Consider the following 27,669-nt stretch of genomic DNA (forward strand, 5'->3'; position numbering starts at 1 on the left):
GAATTCATAAGTCTACCTCCAATGGAAGTTGATTGTCATCCATTCGTGCGTGCCAATGAACAATTTTACCCATTCTTTAAAAATGTAATTGGAGCAATAGATGGTACACATGTTCCCGCAGTTGTTGGAAGTACTTCACAAAATTGTTATCGAAATCACAAGGGATTTACTTTACAAAATGTTATGGCTGTAGTGTCTTTTGATCGACAATTTGTGTATGTAGCCTTCGGATGGGAGGGATCAATGGCGGACATGCGTGTGCTCAGATGAGCTGTAAAACAAGGGCAATTTGGTACCATGCAATTAATATTACTTGGTTGATTCTGGATATACTAATACAAAGATTAGGTTTTGATGTTTTACATGTTTCCTAATATTCACAACTTCACCGCAATACCGCATGATTTTAATCAAACGGATGAAAATTGCGGTTGAGCTTAACTGGGCGGTTCACGCCCGGTTACCGATTCGCCGGTTTCACGGTCGGACCGCCGGTCAGACCGGTTCTGAGCCGGTTTTTTGCTTGCCCGGTTTCAGTGACAGAACGAACCGGCCGGCCGACCGGGTACCGGTTCAACCGGTTGAACCGACCGGTTCAGTCCGGTTTTTAAAACGTTGGTAAAACAAGGGCAATTTGAAGTACCATGCAGTTAATATTACTTGGTTGATTCTGGATATACTAATACAAATAAATTGATTGCACCGTTTCACGGACATCAATATCACTTAATCTATTATCGTGGATGTGCTTCTTGACAATACGCTGTTGAGCAAGAGTTATTTAATCATGAACACGCATAGTTACGCAATGTGGCTGAGCAAACTTTTGGGATATGGAATGAACATCTTTAGGTTTTGACCCAAATGCGACAGTTTCCATTGAATGTTCAAGCAGATATAGTTATAGCTTGTGCCGTTCTGCACAATTTCATTGGCCGATATCACAAACATGACCTCTACTTTAACATGTCACAGACTGAAATGCAGCATGACACTCTAGGTGGGGAAGTTGATATGACTGAAGAGGATCCCAATTTACATGCATCAATATGAGAAAGAATTCAGGGCGAAGCTATAAGGCACAATATCACCACTGATTTATGGAATACTCGGGTAAAATTTTTGTTTTGTATTATATATCTTTTATAGATTATATTTTATAATTAACTCATTCATTTCCTTATTTCAGATTGCAAGTCAAAGAAATTGATTGGTGTGAGAATTTTTTTTCAAGATTCTACCTATATGAAGTCAATCAAAAAATTTGAAGATTGCTCATACTTATGACTTCTTCTTTCTTTTGTGCTAATATTAGTTTGTTATTTCCTCAATTTTGAAAAATTCATTAATATTGTATGAACTCGAATTGTTGGTATTATCTTTTATGCAATGAACTTGACTACAAAAATATCTACATCAATTTTAAATCCCCAACTGTCATAAATCCTGAATATGTTACCAAACAGTTTCTCAAGATTTAACAGGATTTAACATTTAGCATACCAAACAATTTTCAGGATTTAACACATTTTGGATTTACTAAATCCGAATTTACAGAATTTATTAAATCACACTTAAGTTAAATCCCACTTGTTTCCAAACAGCCAAGTCCGAACTAGCACATAATAATTTCTCCGTATATTATGAGTCAATTGAAATTATGCGTTACATCTTCAATTTACTATGGATCAATACTTTGTACCGTGTGTACCCTGTGTACTAGGGCAAATTATTACATCTGATCAACGGACGCGCATAATAGGTTCGGACATCTAATAAAAACATGCAACATCACCTGTGCTTTTGAATGCGCTTTAGATGCGCTTTGACTGTGTTTTACCTACACTTTTGACCGTACTTTTGACTGCACTTTAACTGAGTTTTTTCTATTTTTTTTAACGTGCTTAATTTAAAATAATATTTTATTAATATGGAACCTATCTCAGCTTCCGGTGACCCGATGTAATAATTTGCCGTGTACTAGATAAGGCGGACGGGCGGAGCATCTGATTATGTAATAATCTTTCGTGAGTCAAAGCCAGGGGAAAAGAGCAGCAGCGTAAATTGCCCTTCAAGTTGTTGCTGTCGAGATCGAAAGTAGAAGGAGATATCGTCTTTGCAGCGCCATCAAAACCCCGGCGGCAATGCATCTGGAGGTTTCTTGTTCCGTTTTGTAATTTGGGAATCTCAAAGTACCTATGAGATTTTGTTGTTTTTTTTCTCAATCGATTGATGTAGTTCGTCTTCGTTTCATTTCGATTCTTCCTTGGATCGGTCGCAGGATTGGGGACGGATCCGATCTCCTCTTTTTTAATCGTCGACCTCAGTAGGTTTTCTCGCCGTTGATGGTGGTTTTGGGGCCGATTTCTCCATGATATATTGCAGATCCCTCTATACTTGGATTGGTCAGACCATATCCTGCATGGGGTATGTGTACAGCTTCAAACCCTTTCATGGTTTCTTTTTTGCTTTTGTTTTTAATCTACAAGGGCTTTTAAAGTGCTTTTAGTTTTAATGTGCAGGAACTGTATTATAGTAATGGTATTTGGGTTTTAGGAAATTATTCTGTATAATTTGTCGGGACTTTTAAGCTATTTAGGAGTTGATTTTTTTTTTATTGATTAAATTTATCTCCCTTCTTTCTTTGACCCTTATTGCTATTTCATATAAACCATAAAGGGGAGTAGAAATTGGTTCTTCATTGTAAGAAAATTAACAAGGGCTTTTGGAATTTAAAAATCTAAAAATGATGGGCAGAAGAACTGACGATAATAATTCAGATTCTTAACCATTTTGGTGTTACTAGGATAATGTTCATGAATGTTATTTTGCATCATAATTTATTTTATTGATTTTGTATGCTTACAATTGTTACAAAGGATATGAAAATCTTGTAGAAGTTTGGCTTGATTTGAACTCTAAAGTGGTTCAAGAATTTGTTTTTTTTTTCCTGACAAAGCCTCAAATAAAGTTCTTAATTGGTTTTTACACCCTTCATTGTGAAATGGATTTCAAAAGACATGAAAACTAGCACCACACCCTCACCAACCCAAAAAAGCCATAATAGAATGAGTTTATTAAAATTTGCTTACTCTTACTCACTCTAAATTTAGTGCTTGTTTTTATCATTTGTTTTTATAGAATTTTGAAATACTACATGCTACATATACATAGATTCATTGGGTTCCCATAATAATGCAATGGAAAAATAAGTGTTTGAATATTAGCTATTGGAGCCAAACTAGCTATAAAAAGTTCAAGCACTTCAAATTATTTGTTTTGAAAAATGGTGTAAGAAAAAATGATTGAATCATTCTAGTGTCAGGCCTTATATTAGCTTATAATCAAAGTCCTTAAAAAGACCTTTTGTCATTGTAGCTGCCCTAGTTTCCTTTGAGATTATTATTTTTTACTTGGTCAGTCATACATTTAATTGAGGAAAAATTAAGCATCGATCTTAACCATACATGGGATTTTCAGCTTATATGACTTCTTATTCATTTATTTTTGAAGTAATTAGATCATTTTATTTGTCTCTATCTCAAAGAGTAACTTAGACTAATTCACTTGAATTTCACCTTCCAATTGTGCACATTCACTTTTAATCAAAGACAATTCTTCCTTTTACTACATCTATGCAATTTAAATCATTATCCAATTTTAAGAAATATAAATCTTTCTCGATCAACCCCTTTGCCTCTCATTCTTCAGAAAACTAGAAAGATCCATTTAAAGTATTTATCGATTCTTTTAGAAATTGGGCTCGTCTATGTTCTAATTTATCATATTGTTTTTTTATATATACCTTCTTTTTTTTTTTCTTCTGGCTTATTTTTGACATTATTTCATTTTGATTCATTTTACCTATATTTTCTTTTGATATCTTGATTTCTTTCTTGAAGTCCCATAAATTTATTGGCTGTATAGAATCTAACAAATTTCCTCATTAAGGCATTTGAAAGAATTCAAATTTATTTCTCAATTAATGTAATATTTGAAATTTTTTGGTCTGGCCCTTTATCCTTATAATATCCCATAGGTATTACATTTGATCCTTTTTTTCTTTTTCGTTGGAATTAATGTTGTTTAAGTTCAAATTCCTTTTTGATACTTCCGAAAGAAAATTCCAAATTGGACAGGATAGTGTGAGCTTTTATGTGCAGTCATGTGCTCATTAGATTGGAATCTATTTTCTAAATGATCCTAGCTTTCGTGCTTTGGTGAGTTCTTAAGATCCCTTTGATGATGTATGTTGTGTTCTAGGTACATATATATGATTCCGTCAATATGTTGTGTTCTAGGTACATATATATGATTCCGTCAATTGCATATGATCCATGGCTAAAATAAACGACAATGTGCACGAAAAGAGTTCTTTTGAATTAGTATAGCATTAAATTATAATTATATTAGTCTTACTTAGATATTTGTAATATATTAGCATTAATTGTAAATAGTTAGTGATCCAAATTCAGTTAGTCCATTTTTTTATAATGGATTGTTGTCATTAGCCTTAATTTTTTGTTTCATTGTCTAAGAATTTTTCAGCGGCTCTCATGTTTTTCATCATTTGCTAAGATGTTGGCTTTAGTAACTTTCCTTTTAAATGTCTATTCCTTATTTCAACAATTTGGAGATTTTGGGACTTTATACTCAAAACTTCCATTGTGTTTGTTGTTGATGCCACCATCTTTGTTCTTTGTTTTAACAATTTGGATATTATCAAGTTTGATCCTTATATAATCCAAACAACTTTTGGTTTGGGGCTGGATTGACCCGAATGTGATACATCACTCTTGTTAGGTCAAGTTATCAAATTGGATTTCGGGTTGACTAAAACGTAGGTAAATGCATATATGTATTGGAGTCCATCATAAAATTTTTGATAGAGATTGAGCTTATTGTTGCTAATCATCCTTTTGGGGTTACAATTATCTTGATCTTATGAAGAAATCAACCAAAAGATTCATGAAATGATAATTTATTCACATACATATAAATACAAATAATCACAAAAAAAACTACTGTATGCATATAATATAAACAAGATAAAGCAAATTCTCTGAGACAATTCAACAGCAAATAATTTGCAGGATTCTTCACTAACAAATGATAAAAGAAGTTTTTCATGTCAGAAACATTAATAAGTGTATAAATTGAGCTTTATAAGACAACATAATTAACAAGCTTAAGATTAAACATCAAAAGTTGAATTTCTTCAGAACTAATTCATGTAGCTTATAATAACTAAGATTGATATATGAGATGTCTAAAAATTGATGGTGGAGGTGTTAGGATTAGTTAATTAAGATATCCTTAATTCATTACAATTAGTTATTTAACTATATGTTGTATGTTGTATGCTAATGTGTTTTGGAGATCAAATCAACACAAAAACCAGCCACTAGAGCCAAATCAGCACTAAACAACAAAAAATAGCCATCAAAATCAAGAGAAAACAGCAATGGTATGCAGGAACAACACCAATAAAGCTGAAATAATAATCTTCAATAAAAAAAAAAACAAGATACTATTGATTCACTATTCGAGAGGTGAATCGACTCTCCCCCAATTTCCTAGCAGCAATTAGGAATCCAAAATCACATAAGAAAAATTGTTTCAGAAAATTCTTCACATAATCTCTCCTACATAAAAACTTTTTCCCTTAAAACTAGCCCTAATCCCACCATAAATGCATCTCACATTTCCTCCAATGATCTCCCCTTAAACTTTTTCCATCATAAATGCACCTCACATTTCTTCCAATAATCTCCCCTTAAACTTTTTTCCTCCTATAGATATGAAATAAGGTGCTGGGACCCACAAAATTTTGAAATGAGGTGGGGTCTACAACCATATCAATACTCTCTTCCCAAAAAGTCACCTTGTCCTCAAGGAGGAGGAACAAGGAATCTACCTTTGGATAGTGCTGTAGGCTTCCCATGTTTATTCATCTTATGGTAAATTCTTCCATTTGATCAACACTTCCTTGATCCTCTTGTCTCCTGGTCGCACCCCTCGCATCTCCAATGGCTCTAATATTACCTACATATCTTCTAATAGTGTAGCCGGTAGTACGGGCGAGAGTGTATGGTCTCCAATGGCTCGTCTCAACTGCGACACATGAAATGCTGGATGGATGGCTGAATTGGTGGCAACAGTAGGTGATATGTGACCGCACAAATGCACTCCACGACCTCGCATGACCCAAAGGATTAAGGGGAAAGCTTCTCATTCCTTAGTGTAGTTGTAAGGCCGAATGTTGACATAAACTTTGTCTCCAATCTCAAACTGCACATCTCTCCTGTGCTTATCTGTCACGACCCAACCCGGATACTCGACTTAACAAGACGGGAACTAAAAGTCACACAATAATTAATTCATTGCAATTCATAAGCAATACTACATACAACCTTCTCATTTTAACTGAAGAGCCCCTATTATACAAAAAAAACCTATTCATTTCACCTTTTAAAAGAAAATTAAATTTACATTAGTTGATTTAACTGTTTTCATTATTGCGTCTTTTATAAATAAATTCTTACCTTTCGACCATTTTTAATTCTAGAAATTTGCCTGAAACATTAATTTTGGTGGGTTGAGTTTATTATGTAAACTTTTTCCCTTTTTCATTTATTTTTAATTCATTTATATATTATTTCTTTAACATATACTTTCTAAATATATATAAGTATCATATATGTGTCTTTCTGACTTGACTTTCTATTTATTTAACATTCTTTCATATATTCATGTCATCTTTATATACTTTATCATGATAATCGATGCATACTATTATATATACATTTGAAATTTACATGACTTTATTCATAATAGTCTCAAAATAAGCAAAACAATTTTGTAAATATGTCTTTCATATTAAACTTAAATTAAAATAATAAAATTTCAAACAATTATAATTATCTACTTTATTTTCCTCTTCTAATCTTTGTCTTATATTGAGAACTGTTCACAATAACATAATAATTAATTAGTATTAAATTCAAATTTGAATGTCTCAACAAATATTTGATTCCTTCTATAAAATTACCTCACAATAGTTTTCTCTTCCTTCATGGCAATTTCCTTTCTTCTCTATTGAACCATTGAACCAATTCTTGCTTTAATTGAATCCTCCCTACAATATTGATTTCTTCGATTATAAAATAAGAATATAAATTCATATCTATTCAAACTTAATTAATAGTTCTCTTATTCTTTATTCCACTTTCAAAAGAAAAGGATTCTCAAATTCTTTCCTCTTTCTTTCCAAATCTCTTCCTTCCCATTTTCAATCTCTACCCTTGTCTTCAAGTATGTATTCCCCACTGAGTAGATGAAGAATAGGGAAGGATTTATACAGAAAAAAATGAAAATAATTTAACAAACATTTGCTCACTTTCCTCTCAGCCGTTCCTCTTGACAAAACTTCCTTCTTCTTGTGTTTCCTTCTCAATTTCTGTTTCTTTAGCGATAGGAATGAAAAGGAGTGGTTAGATTTTATCCTCAAATGAAATCATTCGCTAAAAATGGCGAAACGAACCTCCCAAACCCTTCAACGTGAGAGTTTGGTTTGGCCCGCACAGTTCTACCCTCTCTGTTTGCGAACGCCTCTTCTGTTTCGCGAAAGGCTTCGACCCCTTTTTAGTAGGTCTGGCCGGTTCAGTTGAACCGGCTGAACCGAACCAGATATTACACTATCTGCTTGCTTCTTCATAATTTGTTGTGCTCGCAGTAGATATCCCTTCAATTCTACCAAGATTTGGTCCCTTTCTCTAAAGTACCGCTCCACTGATTATATAGGTGTGTTGCCATGCTCATAATATAGCAGATGAGGGAGATCTCTCCCATATAGGATTTTAAATGGTGTTGTATGGGCTGCTGTATGATATGAATTTTATACCAGTACTCTGCCCAGGTTAGCCATTTGGTCCACATCTTTGGGGTATCTTAGACAAAGCACGAAGATAACTCTCTACATAAGTCTCTACACTGTGATTTTCCACCTCAGTTTGGCCATATGTCTGAGGGTGGTAAGCAGTTCTCTTCTTTAGGATAGCCCCCTGCATCTTGAATAGCTCCCTCAAAAAATGGCTCAAAAAGACCTTGTCCCGATCAGACAGAATGGACTCAAGTATGCCATGCAAATGGACTACCTCTCTAATGAAAGCAGTTGCCACTACACCACAGTGTATGTGTGGCGTAGGGGAATGAAATGAGCATATTTGCTTAATCTGTGCACCACAGTTAGAATCAAGGCGAATCCTTCTGACGTAGGCAATCCCTCAATGAAGTGCATAGTCACCTCTTCGTATAGCTTCTCGGGTAAAGCTAAAGGCTGTAAAAGATCACCTGGAGCCATAGCCTGTTATTTGTGTCTCTAACATACATCACAACTGATCACCATCTTCTCCACGTCCTTCAGCTTGCCCACCTAGTACAATTTCGCTACTAGTCGACGATGTCATTTGGATTCCCGAATTTTCCTCAATAGTTGTGCCATGAAACTCTTGTAAAAAGTGAGGGATTTGTGGTGATGTCCTTGATAGCACAAGCCATCCCTGGTATAACAACTTTGAACCCACAACGGAATATCCTGGATGACTATCCTTGTTATGCAATAAATCTTCTTTGATTTTACTCAACTCTTCATCCTGCTCGCTCTCTTGCTTTAAGATGTCCCACCACCACCTTGGGGATCGATAGAGCCTTAACTTGGGTATCTTCACTATGTCTGGAGAGAGCATCTGTTGCTTTATTTTTCAACACGGGCTTGTATTGGATTTCAAAGTCATACCCTAACAACTTAGAAAGCCATCATTGATGCTCCTCTATCACCATCTTTTGCTCCAACATAAACTTCAAACTCCTCTGATCGGTCCTAACTATGAAGTGTCGCCTCAACTGGTAAGGTCTCCACTTCTGCATTGCTAACACAATCATCATCTGTCCCCTTTCATATATTGATTTCAGTCCAGCCTTAGCAAGCAACACTTAGCTGAAATAAACTATGGGCCTCAACCCTTGCATTAGAATTGCTCCCAACCCATAGCTTGATGCATTAGTCTCTATTACAATTGGTTGGTTGAAATCTGGTAGTGCTAACATAGGGACACTAGTCATGGTTTTTTTCAGCTGCTCAAATGCCTGAGTGGCTGCCTCCCCCCATTTGAAATTATTCTTCCTTAGCTGCTTTGTCAACGGTCAGGCTATAGAGTTGTTTCCCTTTACAAACTTTCTATGATATCCTGTGAGACCCAAGAACGCCCTTAGCCCCTTCTGGTTTTTAGGCATTTGCCAATCCACCATCACCTCTACTCGATTAGATTTGCGGACACCCCAGCTCGAGACACTATACATCCTAAGTACTCCACCCTTTGCTTCGCAAAAGAGCACTTCTTCAAGTTGGCATATAGTTGGTGCTCCTTCAAAGTTCCCAACAACATCCCCAAGTGCTCCAAGTGCTCCTTCTCCGACTTGCTATATATAAGGATGTCATCAAAGAATACCAAAGCAAACTTCCGAAGATAAGGCTTGAAAACCCTATTCATGAGTGACTGTAAAATGATAAGGGCATTAGTGAGGTTAAAAGGCATCACCAAAAACTCATAGCGTCCCTTATGAGTTCTGAAAGTCATCTTGTGGGTGTCTTCTAGTCTCATTCTGATCTGGTGATACCCAAACTTCAAATCGTTCTTTGAGAACTCCATCGAATCATGCAATTCATTTAGCAACTCATCAATGACTGGTATGAGAAATTTGTCCAGCACAGTCTCCTTGTTCAAGGCACGATAATCTACACAGAAATTTCAACTGCCGTCCTTCTTCACCAAAACCATAAGACTAGAAAAAGGGCTCACATTGGGCTTGATGATCTCGGCTTCAAGCATCTTCCGAATCAGCCTCTTAATCTCATCCTTCTGGACCTGTGGATAGCGGTATGGTTGGATACTAATGAGAGTGACTCATTCCTTCAAAATAATAGTGTGCTCGTGCTACCGTAAAGGTGGTAATCCTTGAAGAGGTTGGAATACTTCATTGAACTACTGGAGAAGCGACTGAGCTACTTCTGAAATGTCCTTTATCTCCCGGGTGTCTCCTCCCTCCAAGCTCTGGAGCTCCGCTAAGAATCTCAATCCTTTACCCTATGTGGCACGCACCATGGTTTTTGAGGAAACCATTGCTTTGGATAAACTAGGGTCTTCCTTAATCACCAACTTTCTCCCCACCACTTGGATCTCCATAGCTAAGGCCTTCCAGTCCACCTTGGTCTCCCCTCAAGTTTGTAGCCATTTCATACTCAAGATCAGATTCATACTTCCCTACTCAACTGGAAGAAAATCCTCCCTGTTGTCAACTCCACCACTAATCCTTGACAAATACCCCTTCTCTTCTCCTCCTTCCTTGTGCCCATCATCTCCAAAAACATCCCCTATCTATCAGCTTTATCCTAGCTTGGCAACTGTCTGATTATATATGAAATTGTGGGTAGCCCCACTATCCACCAAAATTATCACTGCTTCCACTCCTATCTTTGTCCTCATTTTCATAATGTGATTTGGGGTGAATCCCAATACATAATTCAACAAAATCTCAGCCACCTCTAAGTGTAAGTAGGGGTGTTAATATTTGACACGACACGACAACCGGACCTGAAAAATCCGGGTTCGCAGATTCAACCCGTTTGATAAAATGGGTCGGGTCGGGTTGACCTGGCGGGTTGCCGGGTCAACTCGAAAACCCGTTTATTTTAAAAAATTTTGAATTTCCCGATGCCCCCGCCCGCTGCCCGTGCCAGCGCTGCCTGCTGCCTGCGCTGCTCGCATGCCCCGCGCTGCAGCCCGCGCTGCCCCGCTGCGGCACCGCTGCCCCGCGTACGCGCGCTGCCGAACCTGCATGCCGCCGCTGCCGCGCCGTCGCCGAACCGCGTGCCACTGTCGAACCCGCTCCGTCGCCGAACCGCACGTGCCAAACCGCAGCCCCGCTGCCCCGCGTGCCGTCGCCGAACCTTGCCGCCGTCCGCCGCTGCCCGCGCTGTTTGAACCCTCGCGCGTCGCCCACTGCCGGGTCGCGGGTCGGGTCGGGTTAACCTGGCAACCCGGCCGGGTCGAGTCCGGGTTGAAATGTCCGGCTTGTTTGCAAAAATGGGTCTGGTTTGGGTTGACCCGTTTATATACGGGTCGGGTCGGGTTCGACCCGAACCGATGGTTGACCCGAATTGACACCCCTAAGTGTAAGGGCTCCTCTTCCTCTTCCACTTCTCCTTCTACCTTTACCTGCCTATCTGCTCCTCATCACAAACAAAAAGGACATGAAAGGTGCGAATTTTACACCTATGGCCCGGTGATGTAAGCACAAGCGTTAGAAAACTGAAACAAAGAGAACAATGGATAGAACTCAAACCAGACTCTATTAAAATAGAAGTAATCAACTAAAACACTCAAAATCCAACAAGAAAACACGAAGAGACTTTTAAGAAATAAAGAAAATAAAAACAACGCTATCTTCAGATAACCGTCAGAGCGGGTTCCTCACATGCATCGAATTGTAGGTTAAATAAGATAAGTGCATAAGGCTGGCAAACTGATGGTCCACCACTGCAAGATCGTTCAATTCTTCCAACAGATGCTTCTAAGTTAGCCAACAATCACCACCAAAGCTCAAGAAAAAGGATACAAATGGAGTGGAACATGCGGAGAGACGAAAGAGGTTAGAAGCCAAGACGAAGGGTGGAAAGAGCTCACAAGATTTCCAGAGGAGATGAGAAGAAGAATGGAACAAGCTCGCAAGCTTTTCCAATAACCCGCAGGTCAATAGCAAATTTGCTCACAATAATCAACTCCCCTTTACAAAAACATCTCATATTTATAGGCAAGATAGAAGAATACCAACAAAAACTTTAATTAATTTCCACAAGAACCTAAGCATCAAATCATGGAATTTCCCCATTTGCTTTTTACGGAAAATAGCCTAGCTCAGGAACCGAAGGAGCAACCACGGGAACCAAAGGAACCGCACGGAACCAAGGCATCAAAAGCCACGGGAAAACCCCCAGCTCGGAAAACCAACAGCCACCGTGGGAACCAAGGAGATAATGCTCAGAAATAGCAGCCAACCGTGGAATCCAAGGCACGGAATTCAGCCAGCACAAAAACAAGCCACGGTTTCCCAAGAGACAAGAAGAAAGGGGAAGGAGAAGGGACAAGTCCACTCCAAAATTGAATCCAATTTTATGAGCTTACCTTTAGAACATTAATGAGCTACTAGACATTATCTCAAGCAACTAAGAGAATGAGCTCAACTCCAACCTTCTTCATACATCACCATAGGCCCCAAAACAGCCAACCTGTGAACCAGCAGCAGCCAAGGACCAATTGAGCCATCAAATCAAAGGTCTACCAAACCCCATGCACAGCCTACCATGTTCATTGGATGCTTTCCCATCATTAGATAGCTAAAAAAAGAAAAGAACATAAAACATACTATTGTTCGAATAAAAATAAAAATACAGAAATATTTGATAGCATCACCCGGTGTGAACTTCTCTTCGCACCTAAGACATAGACACTTAGCTCGTTTGTTCTGTAACTCCGTATCAGTCAGCCGTTTAAAGTTCCCTCCTGGCCGAGCTTCGAAACCTTTCTCCTTTGGAGGTTCTCTTAGACCCGATACAATCGACGCCCTAGTTGTAAGGAAGGTGGTCATCGTGCGGTAAGAACCTCCAAAACTTTCTACTCCTCTCAAGTGAGTTCTTGTCCTTTATCAGCTGGGCTAACTCTATAGCCTCTCCCAATTCATGGGGTCTTGCCACCCGCACAGCGGTTCTTAGCTTTGGTTTGAGTCCCTTCATGAAATTGCTTTCTAACACCGTCTCCGGTAGTCTCCCTAAATGTCCGACAGAAGCTCAAATTTCTCTTGGTACTCCATCATCCCACCTGTATCAAACAAAAGAACTGCTCATAATAGTCCCCTTATTGCTTGGTTCAAAATCGCTCCAATAAACAGTCCTTGAACTCCTATGAATGGATTAGATATCTTGTCTCCCTCCATTGGTACTATGTTAATGCCTTCCTCTTGAGACATAGAGCCACTGCCATAAGCCTCTCCCCTTTCGTCAACCCATTCACTGCAAAATATCTCTCTACTCTATAGATCCACCCATGCGCATCCTATCCTTCAAACACCAACATTTTCAGCTTACTAACTCCTCCACCCCAATTTTCTCTTTCTCCCCCCATGCCTCCCATGAAGCGAGCGTTGGGGTCTCTACACAGTTCCCTCTCCTCCCTTCTCCTTTCATACCCCTCTTCCTTCAAATTCAGTCCGACTGATCTCTTGTTTCCATTCTCCTACCTCCATATTCTCTATCCATCATCCTGCTCAGTAGAGGCTCAAGGTGGGTTATTCCCTCTCCTAAAATTTCTACATATCCATCGCCTCTTGGCATGTCATTTCCCTAATTCTTCTTTGCTTCTGACAGAGCCGCTTTAGTTTGAAACTCTAACATCCGCTTCATCTTCTCCTCTTGATTCCCAAACCTTCATTTCATCGCTAAAAAATGCTCATTCAACGATCCCACATCCGTTCGCAGCTGCCCAACTTCCCCCTCCAACTCAACTCTTGTCCCAGCCACTGGCTTCCAAAACTTGCTCTCTTATACTAATTTAATATGTTTTGGAGATCAAATCATCACAAAAAACATCCACTAGAGCGAAATCAGCACCAACCAGCACAAAACGATCACCAAAATCAAGAGAAAATAATAATGTATGGAGGAACAACACCAACAAAACTGAAATAATAATCTTCAATTAAAAAAAAACACAAAATACAATTGATTCATTGTTCGAGAGGTGAATTGGCTTTTGCCCAATTTCATACCAGCAACCAGGAACCCAAAATCACTTAAGAAAAACTACTTCAGAAAATTCTTCACATAATCCCTTCTGCATACAAATTTTTTTCCCTTAAAACTAGCCCTAATCTCGCCATGAATGTACCTCACATTTCCTCCAATGATCTCCCCTTGAACTTTTCCCCACCATAAATGCACCTTATGTTTTCTCTAATGATCTCACGTTAAACTCTTTCCTCCTATAGGTCTGAAATGAGGTGCTAGGACCCACAAAACAAGAGCTTTTTGGCTCTTGAAATGAGGTGGGGTCCACAACTGTATCATATGCATACATACAAACAAACAAAAACAAAAACATTGACAAACTTATAGTGCTTGTTGGCCCAATGTAAACTTGGTGTTCTGATAACCTTCTCTTTCTTATAATTCTTATACCCTACCACTACGGGCTTCTCTGGGTATGATGGAGAACACTAATCCTACTCTTTTGAGATCATCTACCCAATTTGTTAGTCTTTTGGATTGACACAAGATCAAATTTGGTATAAAATTATATGCTGGAAGTAAGGTGCCAAAATTATTTCTTAAAGAGTTTGTTGGTAACATCTCATCCTTTTCTTCCACAGGGACAAAAAATGCATCTTCATTTAAGGAAAAGTTGCCCTTAGTGTTGATTAGGGAAGAAATTTTCATTTTTAATAAATCATTTGAGTTAATCCTTGTTTGTAAGTTTTTTCTTTAGGCATTTTAGTGTGGGTGTTGATTAGGAAATACTTTGATGAGTTGGGCCTCTTTGGTTACTTCTTAGTTGGCCTTCTTGATGTAAGACTCATACTTGTACTCGTTGCTTTGTGGCATAATTACATTTGCTTATTCTTGCGCGTATCATAATATTTTTTTCGGCTTTACTCGAAGGATGCAAAAATGGGCCCCTAATTTCATCCTAATAGTGAACAGTCGATTGCTCCTATTTGGTTAGCTTTTTCTTATCTAAGAGCTCATTTCATAAACCATTAAGTCATGCCCTCCCTTAATGTGATCTTTTGGTAATTTTTTGTTGGTGGATGCTGCTAGTGCTAAGTTTACTAGGCCCTTCTATCTCCTGAGTGCTTGTTGAAACTGATGATAATTTTGAATTTTAAATGTTGAAGAAGGATATTGGCAGGAAGTCAATTTGGATAATACCCTTTCGTACTATCAAAAATGTAAGATGCACAAATATAACATTTAATATTGCAATGTAATTCATCAAGAATTTAGAGAATAAAATGTTTTTGGGGTCATGATTCCTATTGTTGCATCAAGAGGGGATTGTTTTCAAATGGGAGTTTTAAGGTGGAGTCTATTTTATCTATTAATCCTTTTGAGCATCAATTTACTATGGTTCTCATGTACACTTTATGATGATAAGAATTTCTAAGATTGTTTAATTAATAATTAATCATAATAATAATGGTTTGTGCATGCATGTTCATAATCCAATTGGGAATCAATTAGCTTAGATCCCTGGGATGATTTCTGTAGGTGATAATATTATTGAAGTTGTTTTACTTATTCAAACTAATTTTGATGTAGAACTCTAATGTTTTGAGTTAATCCTTCTCTCCTTCGAAAGAATCATTTTTGAGAATCCTGCTCACCTTCTAATGTGTATAATGATTGTCCTACTTCCTTAAGTGATGCCTTCTCCCTATTGCCTTAATGTCCTGAGTGTAGGGGAGCTTATCTCTTATAATCCTTTAATTAATATTTCAATCACTCTTAACACCCATCCTCTAAAGTATTTTGTTGGAGAGATTCCTATTATTATAGCTAGGTATATTTGAATTCGGTTACAAATCCTGAGTTTGGTTGGGGATAGTTCATTGGCTTTAGATGAGCCCTCTGATATCAGATTAATTTCGACTCTAAAGTTGATCATCAAGATTTCATTTGCTATATGAGAAATAGATGAAAAAGATAAACCTTATCTTAAGATGCCTAAAATTCACTAGTTTATCCTCCAAACTCCAATGACATGCTTCTTGCTTTTAGCTTAGGTTTAGTTATTTGTGGTTTTTGATGATCTCTATAATTGCTTTGCTTTGATATTATTGATACTCTTTTTTATTCTTATTTTAGTAGTTATCCCTCATCATCTATCCTGGTGACCATTTCTTTTTATGTTATCCTACTTATGAATATATGATGCTCGTGGTTCTCAGTCCTTATTATATAAATACTAGTTTTACTTTAGAATTCATTGTTACTAAGCAATTGTTTGAGTTTTGATTTCTCTCATCATATCATTTTGGTGGTTGGACTTTTGCTCATTCTTTATTTATGTAGCGGTTGACGTCATTCTTCCTCGCTTTACTTAAATGAATTTTATTGCAATAGTTGCAATCTAATGTTTGTATGTTGATTTGTCCTATTCGGTTTCTTATTCTATGCCCCACTTTGGATTGCCATGAGTAGCTGATTATTGTTGTCTATGTTGGCTACTCTCGATATTGGGCTTAAGTTGTTTGCTTAATTGTAGTTGATACAACAATTTTTCTTTTAGGTATTTTTAATGTTGTTTGGAAATTAGTTTCATTGGCTTATAGTTGGTCTTCTCATTCGCTTTCCCAATTACCTTATATCATTTACTTATCGGTTGCGGTTGCGCTGCTACTTATGTTGTTTATTGATGTCGTGGATTTAATAGGTGAGAATTATTATGAAGTAAATAAGATAATGCTGAAATAATGAAGGAAAGCTTAAGAAGATTTCGTGTAATGGGCTTGTATTAGTATTATAAATCAAAGTTCTTTCTTGAGGATTATGTGATGCTTAGTTATGGACTTTTATAATTTGGATTTGTTATACAAAGGAATAAAAACTTGATGAGGATATGGTTAATAGGGTCATGGCTTGGTTTTTGAAGCATGGTGACGATATTAGAGGATTATGTGATAACATAATGTCTCAATGAGAAAAATTATTCAAAACAACAATAGTTGAGTGTGAAACAACAAAGACCCTATTTAACAAGTTTAAAAAAAAAAAAAAAAAGACCTCGTTAACAAGCAAGTTGAGTGTAGCAGGAATGAAATTCTTAAGTTGAATGGGCATAACTATTGTAATAGATAGAGTGAAGAGGTTGCACTTATTACAAGAGTGAGTGGATGATGAGCATGAAAGAATGATATACAGTATTACGTAAAAGGATTAAAAATACAATGCTAAATGAAAATATAATTTGGTTAGAAATTATGTTAAACATTTTGATGGAATAATACATGAAATAAAAATGAGTGTCAGAGAACGATTTATTAAAAAAAGGCACAAATTTCTGGGATGACTTATAACGATGGAGATAAATTTTTAATGTCTTATGGCACAAGCTTTTGTATATGGTAATTACTCCTTAGTATGCTAATAGACATTTTGTCAACTTTTAGAAGTTTCATGAATACTCAGTAAATTTGTTATTTAACTTCCATTCACCGTAGCATAGCATTACACTCTCAGCAAAAGCTAATTTCTCTCTCCATTTCACATTTGCGAGGGATACTAGAGTCATATTCAATTAACTATTTTTCATTGAAGAAAAATAAGGTCATTCGCAAGGAGACAACAAAATGGGTATCATTCCTGTGAACTTTGAACCCCTCTTTGTTATGAGCAAACCCCAATACTAATTATATTTATTATTTAAGAGCACATAACAATCACGTGAAATTTTTTTGCTAGAAGTGGAGAAGAGGATGATTAGAAGTCTCTCTGTTATAGGAATGTCTCTTTTTTTATCTTTTTGATTTACTTTCTGACTGAAATTTGGTATGGCTTGAGTTTGTTTCCTAATGATGAAGGCATAAGGATGAGGTATTTATAGATGTTAAATCGGCTTGAGATAGCTTTGCGATGGATAATGATGCGAAGCATTTTTAGTTTATAATATCCCTTAGGTTATTTAATTTAATTGTTACAAGTTTTTTAAGAATTTTTAGGATTATCTAGGTTTCACTTACTTTAGAATTATATGTAGGGAATGTGTAAGAGGAAATAAAACTCATCGATGAATATTATATGAATTGAAGCCTTTGAGCTTGGTTGTCCTCTTGTTCTTGGAAATCCTTCAAGCATCATCTTCTTCCAATGATCCAACGATTGTCTCCAACTACATCAGTTGGTATCAGAGCCCGGAGCTTGCGAAGAACGATGGATTGCAAAAGGTGGGCTGTCGACGACAATCGAAGCCGAAGAAAATGGGCGGTCAACGAAGATCGATGCTGAATAAGAAGGGCGGTCGACGAAGATCGACACCGAAGGAAATGGGCGGTCGATGAAGATCGACACCAAAGGAAATGGACGGTCGACGAAGATCGACGCCGAAGGAGATGGGAGGCGGACGATGATCGACTCCGAAGGAGATGGGCGGTCGACGAAGAAGAAGACGACTATCCTCCGCTCCAACTTCCACTCCAATGGCTAGATCCGCCGGCCCCACTATCCTCATGAAGAGAGCCGCCTAAGAAGGGTTGTTGATCGTGATCGACGCCGCGAAGCCCTTCGGTTGGCTCAAGTGGAAGCATCAATTGATCGAATAGATTCTTTATGTGTTAATTTCATTCAATCGGTGGACAGAATCATGGGCAGTCCTGCAACCATACCGTCCTCGTCGCTCCTCTACTCCACCAACACGCAGGCACAACCGACCCTACTTCCTCCTGCAGATTCGCCTGCATTTTAGTCGCTCCAGCAAAATGCAACCCTCGAGCTTGCCGAGCAATCCCATGCCAAATCATCGCCTATTGTAACGGAGGAAGTAACTGCCTCTGCCACTCCGCCATTGCCACTCGCTCCTTCCTCCAGCCCTTCTATGAGGCATCCAAATCTCGAATCCACAGAGAAACCCTTCTATGAGCTCATAGGTGAGAAGTACCCTTCTTCGCCAGATCAATTCCCTCTCTACTCTAGTCCAAGCCTTGAGACCCTGGATAGCAACAAGAGCCATAACTCAAACAACAGTGGAATCCAATCCTTTCACGACAACTCTGAATTCTCTGAGTACCAAAATTACCAGATTCCACTTTCGCAGTCTTCTCTTAGCTTCGTTAATGGAAATGGTAACGATCTTTTGTTCAAAACCCTCCCCACTATCCAGTTCGAGAAGGGAATCGAAGAAGCCAAGAAGTTCCTCCCAAGTATAGACAAGTTGGCCGTCAAAGTTGGAGAAATAAATCTGACCTTGCTACAAAACCCCATCAAACAGGAGAGAAGGCAGAAGAACCTCCGTTTAGATGATTCAGGCTTCGAAGAGACGAGGAGAATCAACCAGTTGGCTTTCTCCTACGAAGAGCCGGTTATTCCCTTGGTGATGTTCGACGATGTACTGCTCTGTAGCTGTGAAAGGTTTCCCCAAGACGTGAGTGCAATTCGAGAAAAGGTGTTCACAGAAGCGGGAAAGGATTCCAAAAATTCCATCCCCAATGAGTCAGGCGTTAGTCGGAAGTCTCGCCAGAAGAAGCAACTGAAAGAGGAGGTTGTGGATTTCAACATTTTTCTTCTCCACTGTACACAGATCGTGGCCAACAACAACAACAACCTTAGAGGCTACGAGTTTTTGAAACAAATTCGGCAGCATTCGTTTCCTCATGGCCATGCCTCTATGAGGCTCGCACACTACTTTGCCAATGGTCTTGAGGCCCGTCTTGCCGGAACCGAGAGGGCGGTACTTCTGAAACAAATTAGGATGCTTAATGCTGGATATGTGTGGATAGATACAGATTGGCTTTCGTCAATCTTGGATTCTTCCGGAAGTGCTGATCCTGCAACCATGAGTTTAATTCAAGGGGCCATCGTTCTTCGTCCTCATACACCATATTCAAATATCAAACAAATTTTTTTATCGAGATGAAATAAATTGCTTCAGAAACGAGATGTAAGTTCAAGCTTGAACTCTTATGGGTTGTATGCATATGACACTGTCTGGCTAGTTGCTTATGCTATTGACCAGTTTCTTAATGAAGGGGGTACTGTATCTTTTTCAAATAATCCGAGGTTGACTGATGCGAATGGAAGCTCATTAAGAGCAATCCTTCATGCTTGTGCCATATTGACAGTCCTCGAGATGGATTACTGGTTCAGGGATGCGCCATTCATCATGGCTTCGCGCCATTTGTCCATGTTTCCAATGGTTTAGTGAACATGCATGCTAAATGTGGTGACATCAAAAGTGCCAGCAAAGTGTTTGATGAAATGAAAGAAAAGGAGTTTGGAGTTGTATTTGCATATGTTGGAACTCGTCCGCCAGATCAGCTTTGCCTAGTAGGTTTTGTACTAGAAAAAGCATAAGAAGTTGGTTTTGAGAATGACTTGTAGAGGATTTTATTAGCTCCAGCACTAAAATGGGTAGCATTTATTGATTTCTTGCTTGTTTTGCGAGACAGATATGTTGTTGCTTCTACCCATAGAGATGCAAAATAGTGGAAGGCCAAAGAAACTAATACCACTAATGAATGAGATCGTGGACAGGCCAAAGCAACTAATACCACTAATGAATGAGATCGTGGACATACATCGAAGTTGCAAAATCTTCGATCCAGGAGGATGGCACATCTCGACGGAGTCAAACTCTTTTGATGCAAGGGGAGAATGATGCAGAGTATTTTTACCTTATAATATCTCTTAGGTTATTTAATTTAATTGTTATAAGTTTTCTAGAATCTTCTAGGATTCTCTAGGTTTCCCTTACTTTAGAATTATATATAGGGAATTTGTAAGAGGAAAGAAAACTCATTGATGAATATTATATGAATTGAAGCATTTGAGCTTGGTTGTCCTCTTGTTCTTGGAAATCCTTAAGCATCATCTTCTTCCAACGATCCAACGATTGTCTCCAACTACATCAGATAACAACTCAAGAGCCATAGGCAACTTATTCTAGTAGTGATATGCATAGCATATCACGTTGCAATCTATAGGAAGTGAAGTGGTACACATCGAATGATCATAAGATAATTGGGCGGTTTTCTAAGGAAGATATGCGACATGGCCATTGTGGAGGACATTGATTCTACAAGCTGTGGCATTCAATTTGTATGGAACCACATGACATTTGGTAAGTAGTTGGAGCAAGCGATGATAATTGTTTCAATTTTAAGATAAAATAGCATAATCTTCTTGTGGCTAATCCAGCCTATTGAGTTTGGGTTGTATACTACTAATAATTTCTAGGTTATCTGATCGAACTCAACTCGATATATCAAATATTAATGGGATTGAGGCGGATCTATTATGGATAAGCCAGGTATTGTTGTTCGACTGAAATAAGTGGTCAAAACGGACCAGCCTCCCCATAATTTTTAGCATCCTCTAGCCAAGCATTGGGTTTATTTGATCTTGGGTCAGTGTTCTAGATTCGACAAATTCTAGATTCGACGAACTTAATTTTGCCATCTCATCAATTAAGTCTTCGAATCAATAATAAGTACATTAATAGTTGTGACGAGGCCTATGGATCTTGGTGTTATGCCAAACAAACTCAAGTGTAAATTTAGCAACCCAAAGATCCACAACTTAGCCCGTTAACAACTGATAAACCAACACAATCTAGCTTAATGGAAATCCAAATCAATATGTTGATTTGCATCATAAGTTCCCATTTTCTTTTCTGCCGGCATCCTCCCTTTCATTAAGAGAGCTTGGACAGTTGGACCAGAATCACACATCTCTGCATTAAGTGTGTTGCATAGAAATAACCAAAGCACCTCTACTTTCCATAAACAAACCTCAGACCTGAACATCAACCATCTTACTGTGATGGTTCACTTTAGCGCTTGGTGTGCGTATTTGCGTGGTTTAGTGGTTTTAAGCTCTACAGGTACTAGCTGCCATATTAAGACCAATATAGGCAAGAAAATCTAAGTTTAATTCTCAAATGACAAAATTTCTACTAATCTGCAAGTGATGTCTACAGATTTCTCGTTTGTTTTCTGAACCCCATCATAATTGAAAAAGTATAAAACTTGAAATTTTCCAGTTGTTGCTGAATCTAATAATCTTCAAATTGAATCAATGTAGTTATGTTTGGTTGAGGGAGTAAGGGAAAATTAATTTTATTTGGCAAGTGATAATTTTAGATTTTCTGTTTGTTTTTTTGGTTAGGGTGAGATATAGGATAGGGAAGGATTAGTGGATTGTTGTGTTCCAACTATTCACTAATCAAGTATTACTTATGTTAATTGTTTTCAAACTTTGCATGTCTAGCATGCACACACTCACTTAGCCTAGGCTCTCCTAGTTTTAAGGACTTGATTGTGTTTAGATGTGCTTGTTATGCTTGTCCAAGGGTTAGTAGAACTTTGATTCAAACCTGCACAAACCAGTGATATTATTAAGGATTTAAGGATAATAATTAAGGATCCATGTCCAGAAAACTTAAAATAATTTTAGAAAATAGGATATACCTCCTATGATATGAAATTTGAACAATTTGAACCTAGTGACATCTACAACCCATAGAAAATTTTTTACTGATTTTAAAATCATTAAGATATCTAATTAATTAATCCTTTAATTAAGCATAAAAAACTTCCAAAAATTCCAATAAACCCAAATTAAATCAAAAAAATACATATAATACCTCAAACTGATCAGAATTTAATTTCCAACTTAAGAAAAATAAAACCGCTTTGATTTGACATCAGATTGAAGCTTAATTTTTTTTAATTGAAATCAATATTTAATTAATATGGAGATTTACCTTCAACCTTTTTGTTTGTATACCTAACAAGTTTATTTGGCACTTTTAAGCCTTTGTAAAGAGAAGAATGTGTCGGAGCATGTTGATTTTTCATGATCATCGTTATCATATTTTATATATCTTTCTTGTGATTGCTCGTAGTTAGCATGATTAGGTAGATAAATGATAGATTGATCCTGAAGATGAGGTAAACTTGGTAGAATAGAATTTTCCACCTGTGTTTTAATATGTGCATGCTCATGCACACATGGATTAAACGAGTAAGGCATTTTGTTCGAGATTAAATTTTCCCAACGTTCAAAATTTTGATTATTCGGATGAGTCAACATTTTATGTAGCAGTTTTTCCGAGTGAGCTTCTATATTTTCATGCAAAGTTTGAGTAAAGTAATTGGAGATTCTCCGTTTCCTTGGCATTATGTACTGTTCATGCTTGATTGTTTTTGAAGGATGCAACACAAATTAGTTTATTTTTTGCATGTCTTTGTATAATTAGCTTTTTTGATATGGTAATTGAATCATGGTATGTATGCAATTGTCATTTACTGTGGTTTTAGTCATCATCCAGTTAGTGGTAGTTTGATTCTTTTGGGACCTGATAGTACCATAGTGGTATATTTGATATTTTCCTCAGGGTTAGAGCAAGCTTGTCAGTTTTTGCCATAGAAGTAGTCATTTGAGTGCCACAGGAATGGGCAATGAATGCCAACTATGAGATGAGGCGGACCACACTTGGTGCATAAGGTAAGGTAAGTGTGGGGGGCATTATTAGGGTAGGGCTATCCTGTTTAAACTAAATTGGGTGCATAATAACCAATGCATGAAAGCCATTTTCAATGTGGTATTATTCTTAAAATGTGTGCATAGTTTTTCAACTTTACCTTTTGCCTTCCACAAACTCTTTTCCTCGGACAGAAAAGTCATCTCGCATCAGTGCACCTCTGCCATATAATTTGCATTATAAGGTTTATCATCACTAATATGAGGCAATATTCTTATTTTCCTTTGATGTTGAATGGTAGCCGGATAGTTAGTATTTGTCACTTGCTCATAATTAGCTAGTCATATTTGTTTTCAAATTTAAATCTTTACCTGAGTAATAGATCTAATGGAAATATTATAATGGGGATCAGTTCATCTTGCATGATTTTGGTTTTTGCCTCCGTTATGCTTACATGAAAATAGAACAACCTGTGTTGATTTCAAATAGGCGTGTTCTTGGCCTGTTATTTAAAGATATTTGACTATCAGCTTCAATTTAACAGTTGTGACTTGACAATTTGATTTGTATGCCAATGTTCTTCATGTTATTTGAGAAGAATTGTTCTTGTGGTAAGCAGAATCCCAAATTAAGAACTGGTTAGAAGAGTTGATATGGAGATGTACTCTTTGTTCTTGTTTTGTAATTTCTTTTTTCCATGCTTCTTATCCTAAGCTGATGCCAATGGTTTTGTATTAGGCTGCTGAAGGTTCCACTTTTACTTGCATGCTTGGCATTTTGAATTTGATGCCAATTCGCCATTGATATATCCTGTTTTGGAACAGAGCAGAGGCTGCCTTGGTTGCTATACTAAACCTACTCCAATAACAGCTGTGGATGAGCCCTCAAAGGGCTTGCAAATCCAAGGCCAATCCATTAGAAAACCTGGTTTATCTGACGACTTTTGGAGTACAAGCACATATGAAATGGAGAACAGTGGAGTTCAGTCTCAACGAAGCATCTCTTCAATTAGTACATCAACTCAAACTCTTGACTCCCACGGTGGAACTGGAAGTACAAGCAACCCTTCAGAATTTGTGAATCACGGTTTGTTTCAAACGGACATGCTCTTATTTATTAGCTAATCTGATATGATGACTTTTCACGTCATTGTTAACCTTTTCCCAACTATTTAGTGTTGGCTTTATGCTGTTATGGATTTTTTTCCTTTTAAACTCTTGATATTTTAAGTTCATTTTGAAGCAGGTAAAGATGATAATTAAAAGGAAATAACAAAGCATAAACAGGAACATTTTCCTGATAGCATCTTGAAAGCGAGTCAACAAATGTTGATTAACAAGAAACCTTTTTGACAGATAAAATTCATGAAAAGGAAATTTGGCTAAGAAATATTCAAGTTTAACTACAAACCCACAATAGTTGAAATGCTGCTCAAGCAGATGGTGACGGTCACTTGTTGGCTCCTTCAACTTGCTAAAATAATTTAGGAACTATGCCTGATATGCATAGCAAACAGAATCTGATATGGGAAACTTAGCAAATTTTTTGCAGTTTTGATATGGTAAACTTAGCAGATTCTTGTCTACTGTTCGACTAGAGGAGCATTTTGTTTGTTCATAATACTTTTCTTAAGAGAGATGATTTCATTGCTGTTATCTGGTCTAAATCTATCATTATAAATGCTTTGATTATACCCTAAGCAGCCCACATAAAATGCAGGTTTTCTTCTATGGAACCAAATTAGGCAGCAATGGATTGGCAATAAAAACTCACAAAAAGTGTCTGAGCAGGTTCGAGAACCAAGGTTAAGGTGTGCTTTTTTCTTTGCATCTAATTGATCCAGCATAGAAATTGCTAATTTCATATCATATCATATTTCTTTCAGTTACAATTCATCTTTCCATTAATTTCATCCCTTGTTTGTCAGGAAAACAGTACCAAGTACCTTCTTAAATGGGTTTTGATTTGGTCTTGGTATTTGAAGCCTTAACCCTGTTAGCAGAGAATCTATTTTTGTGCTTTGAGCCATGTTCCTTGGTCACAATTAGTCGTAATGAGGGTAACCTAACTGCCTTTATCAAGACAAACCTTTATGTTCAAGCATCTCATGTTAAATCCAAATTTCCTTAACTTTTTAGGGATATACCTGATTGCTCATGTGCATGTAAAATTTTCTTACAGTAATAACTATATTCAGGTATATCTGTTACACAAAGCGTCTGTTATGATCTCATTAACTTGATAAGAACAATGAAGGCTGCATGTATCGGAAAAAAAATCTCGTGGGTTTCAATTAGCTGTGATAGGTTTCTCTTTGTTGGTGATTGTTCTTGAAGGTATGAGAAAGCCTAATCGTTCCAAGAAGATCTCTAATATTAGCGAGGTTTTCTTGTGTAGATTATAATGGTAATAGGGAGAAGATCAGGAATAAAGGTGATATTATAAAGTTGTTATATATATATATATAAATTTTTTTAATTTAATTATAATATATTCGAGACTAGATTGCTTGTTTTATTGCTTTGATAAAAGATTTGGAAATCAATTGGAAGAAGAAACAATGTGAGAGAAGTAAAATCTAGAGAGAAAAAAAATTGATAAAATATTTGAGGATAAATATTTAAATTCTATACGCATCTTGAAAGCTGGTGGAATATACCTCTGTGCAGTCATGGTTGTAGATAAAACCTCGGAAATCTGTCTCTTATTTTTTTTTTCTTGTAGTTTATTTTACCCACCCTTTCTTATTGATCGTCATTGCTCATACTTTCCTAAACAACTAGCATTAATGCTGTGCTTCAAGTTCTTAGAAGGAAAAAATGGGAGCAATTGTATTCACTAATGGGAAGGTGAATATCAACAAGTTTGATATAAGAATTTCGAGTAAGAGAAGATACAGATTGAGGATTACTTGTACCAAAAAAATCTGCATCTGTCTCTTTAAGGCAAACCCTACTACCATGAGTATGAAAAATAGGGATCTCCTAAACAAATATGCATTGGGAGGTGTATGCATGATGTTGACAAAACAATATTGTCTTCCATATATTGCATAAGAATACCTTAATTGAATTGATGAAAGTCACTTGTATAAGAAGCATTCAATGTTGAATAAGGTATATCTAATGAATAGGTCAATGGCGAAAGGAGTTTATGCGATGGTGCCAATCAAAAAATTTAATTTAATCATTACAAGTCTGTTTAGTTCTGTTGATATCAACTTCAATGATGAAGTTCACTTTCGGAGAGTTGATATGGAATAAAATGATTAAAAGTTTATGAGGGTATACAAATTTGAAACTCAATGATGTCTGTGAATTAATCTTAAGCAAGTACATCATAAGGAATAAATATGTTATCATCACTCAACCCTTAACGATTGCAATTTGCAAATACTAAACTAATTAAACCTAATATTTACATAAATTTGTAGTTCTATCATGAATTTTTGGAAATCCATTTGTTATTTCAGGCAAATGTTGATTTGGCCTAGCAAAGGCACCATAAACGTCTCATTACCTTTTCTTATAGTGAACCTGATGTGAAACAACCAACGGAATTGCAAGATCTTATTAAGAAATTTGTTTCCGCAATGAAATTATAACATTAATGATTCACTAAGTTTAGGATTTTCAGTTTTCGTAGTTATTGACTTGCTTCTAGCATGCTGTTACACGTTAGATTAACAGAGCGATCCGGAATAATGACAAGAAAATAATAAACAAATATGCGATTAACAATAATCCACCTCTTAACAATTAGAACTTTCACCTTAGAGTTTTGTTTGACCGGTCCAGCCGGTCCAGGCGGGACCGGTTCACGGGCAAAATCGCGAAACAGCTCTGCCTGGGCGGAAGCCGCGCGCGAGACACGCCTTGCGGGACGGTTTCGGGAAGGAAAATTGAGGAAGTTTAGGAGGGAAATTGATTGCAGGGATTGTTTAGGGAATTCCTTTTGAATTGTGTGCATTAAATAGATGTTTTTCCTAGGGTTTGGGTATCTTGAATTTGGGCTGAAATTTGAGATCTCTTAGATTTAGGTTTTCTTTGGGCTCTAGCGGCGTCTAGAGATTTGGGAGAGATCGATCCTCCTCTCGAATTGAGGATCAATTGTATCTTTGTTGTTTTCTTCTTCTACTAGTAAAATACAAGTTTTTCCTACGAATTTCTCTCAGTTTTCTACAGTTTTTTTCGCTGTTTTTACTGTTTTCCTGCTCCGGACAGCAGTATTTCGCGGAGTTTTGTTGTAAAGGTGAATAGGAAATACTTGATTTCAAGTGTTTCCTATCAAGTTTCCCTCTCGATCGTTCCTTGGAAGTAGGTTTAGCGGAGGACAAAGGTTAGCAAGCCCAGTGATGCCACTG

General features: G+C 37.2%; 2 protein-coding genes across 7 annotated transcripts in view; both read left to right on the forward strand.

Annotated features, from left to right (window-relative positions):
- Nucleotides 1-1,975: 1,975 nt before the first annotated feature.
- LOC110116032 overlaps nt 1,976-27,669 on the forward strand; it is a 30,315-nt gene continuing 4,621 nt past the window's right edge. Inside the window, exons 1-5 of one of the 6 annotated variants that reach the window (XM_028691699.1) lie at nt 1,977-2,192; nt 2,282-2,427; nt 23,220-23,334; nt 24,131-24,392; nt 25,026-25,116. In XM_028691699.1, coding sequence (XP_028547532.1) covers nt 24,272-24,392; nt 25,026-25,116 — 212 coding nt within the window. In that variant the 5' untranslated portion in view covers nt 1,977-2,192; nt 2,282-2,427; nt 23,220-23,334; nt 24,131-24,271. Of the gene's footprint in view, nt 2,193-2,281; nt 2,428-23,219; nt 23,335-24,044; nt 24,393-25,025; nt 25,117-27,669 lie in introns of all 6 variants that reach the window. The other 5 variants (XM_028691700.1, XM_020849468.2, XM_020849469.2 and 2 more) reach the window with 5 other exon arrangements.
- LOC110116031 (scarecrow-like protein 34) lies at nt 10,935-22,464 on the forward strand. Its single transcript, XM_028691698.1, has one exon. It carries the CDS (start codon nt 18,702-18,704, stop codon nt 19,737-19,739), a length of 1,038 nt encoding a protein of 345 aa, XP_028547531.1. The 5' UTR covers nt 10,935-18,701; the 3' UTR covers nt 19,740-22,464.

Source organism: Dendrobium catenatum, unplaced genomic scaffold (genome assembly GCF_001605985.2).
Source record: "Dendrobium catenatum unplaced genomic scaffold, ASM160598v2 original_scaffold_51051, whole genome shotgun sequence".
Taxonomy (NCBI): domain Eukaryota; kingdom Viridiplantae; phylum Streptophyta; class Magnoliopsida; order Asparagales; family Orchidaceae; genus Dendrobium; species Dendrobium catenatum.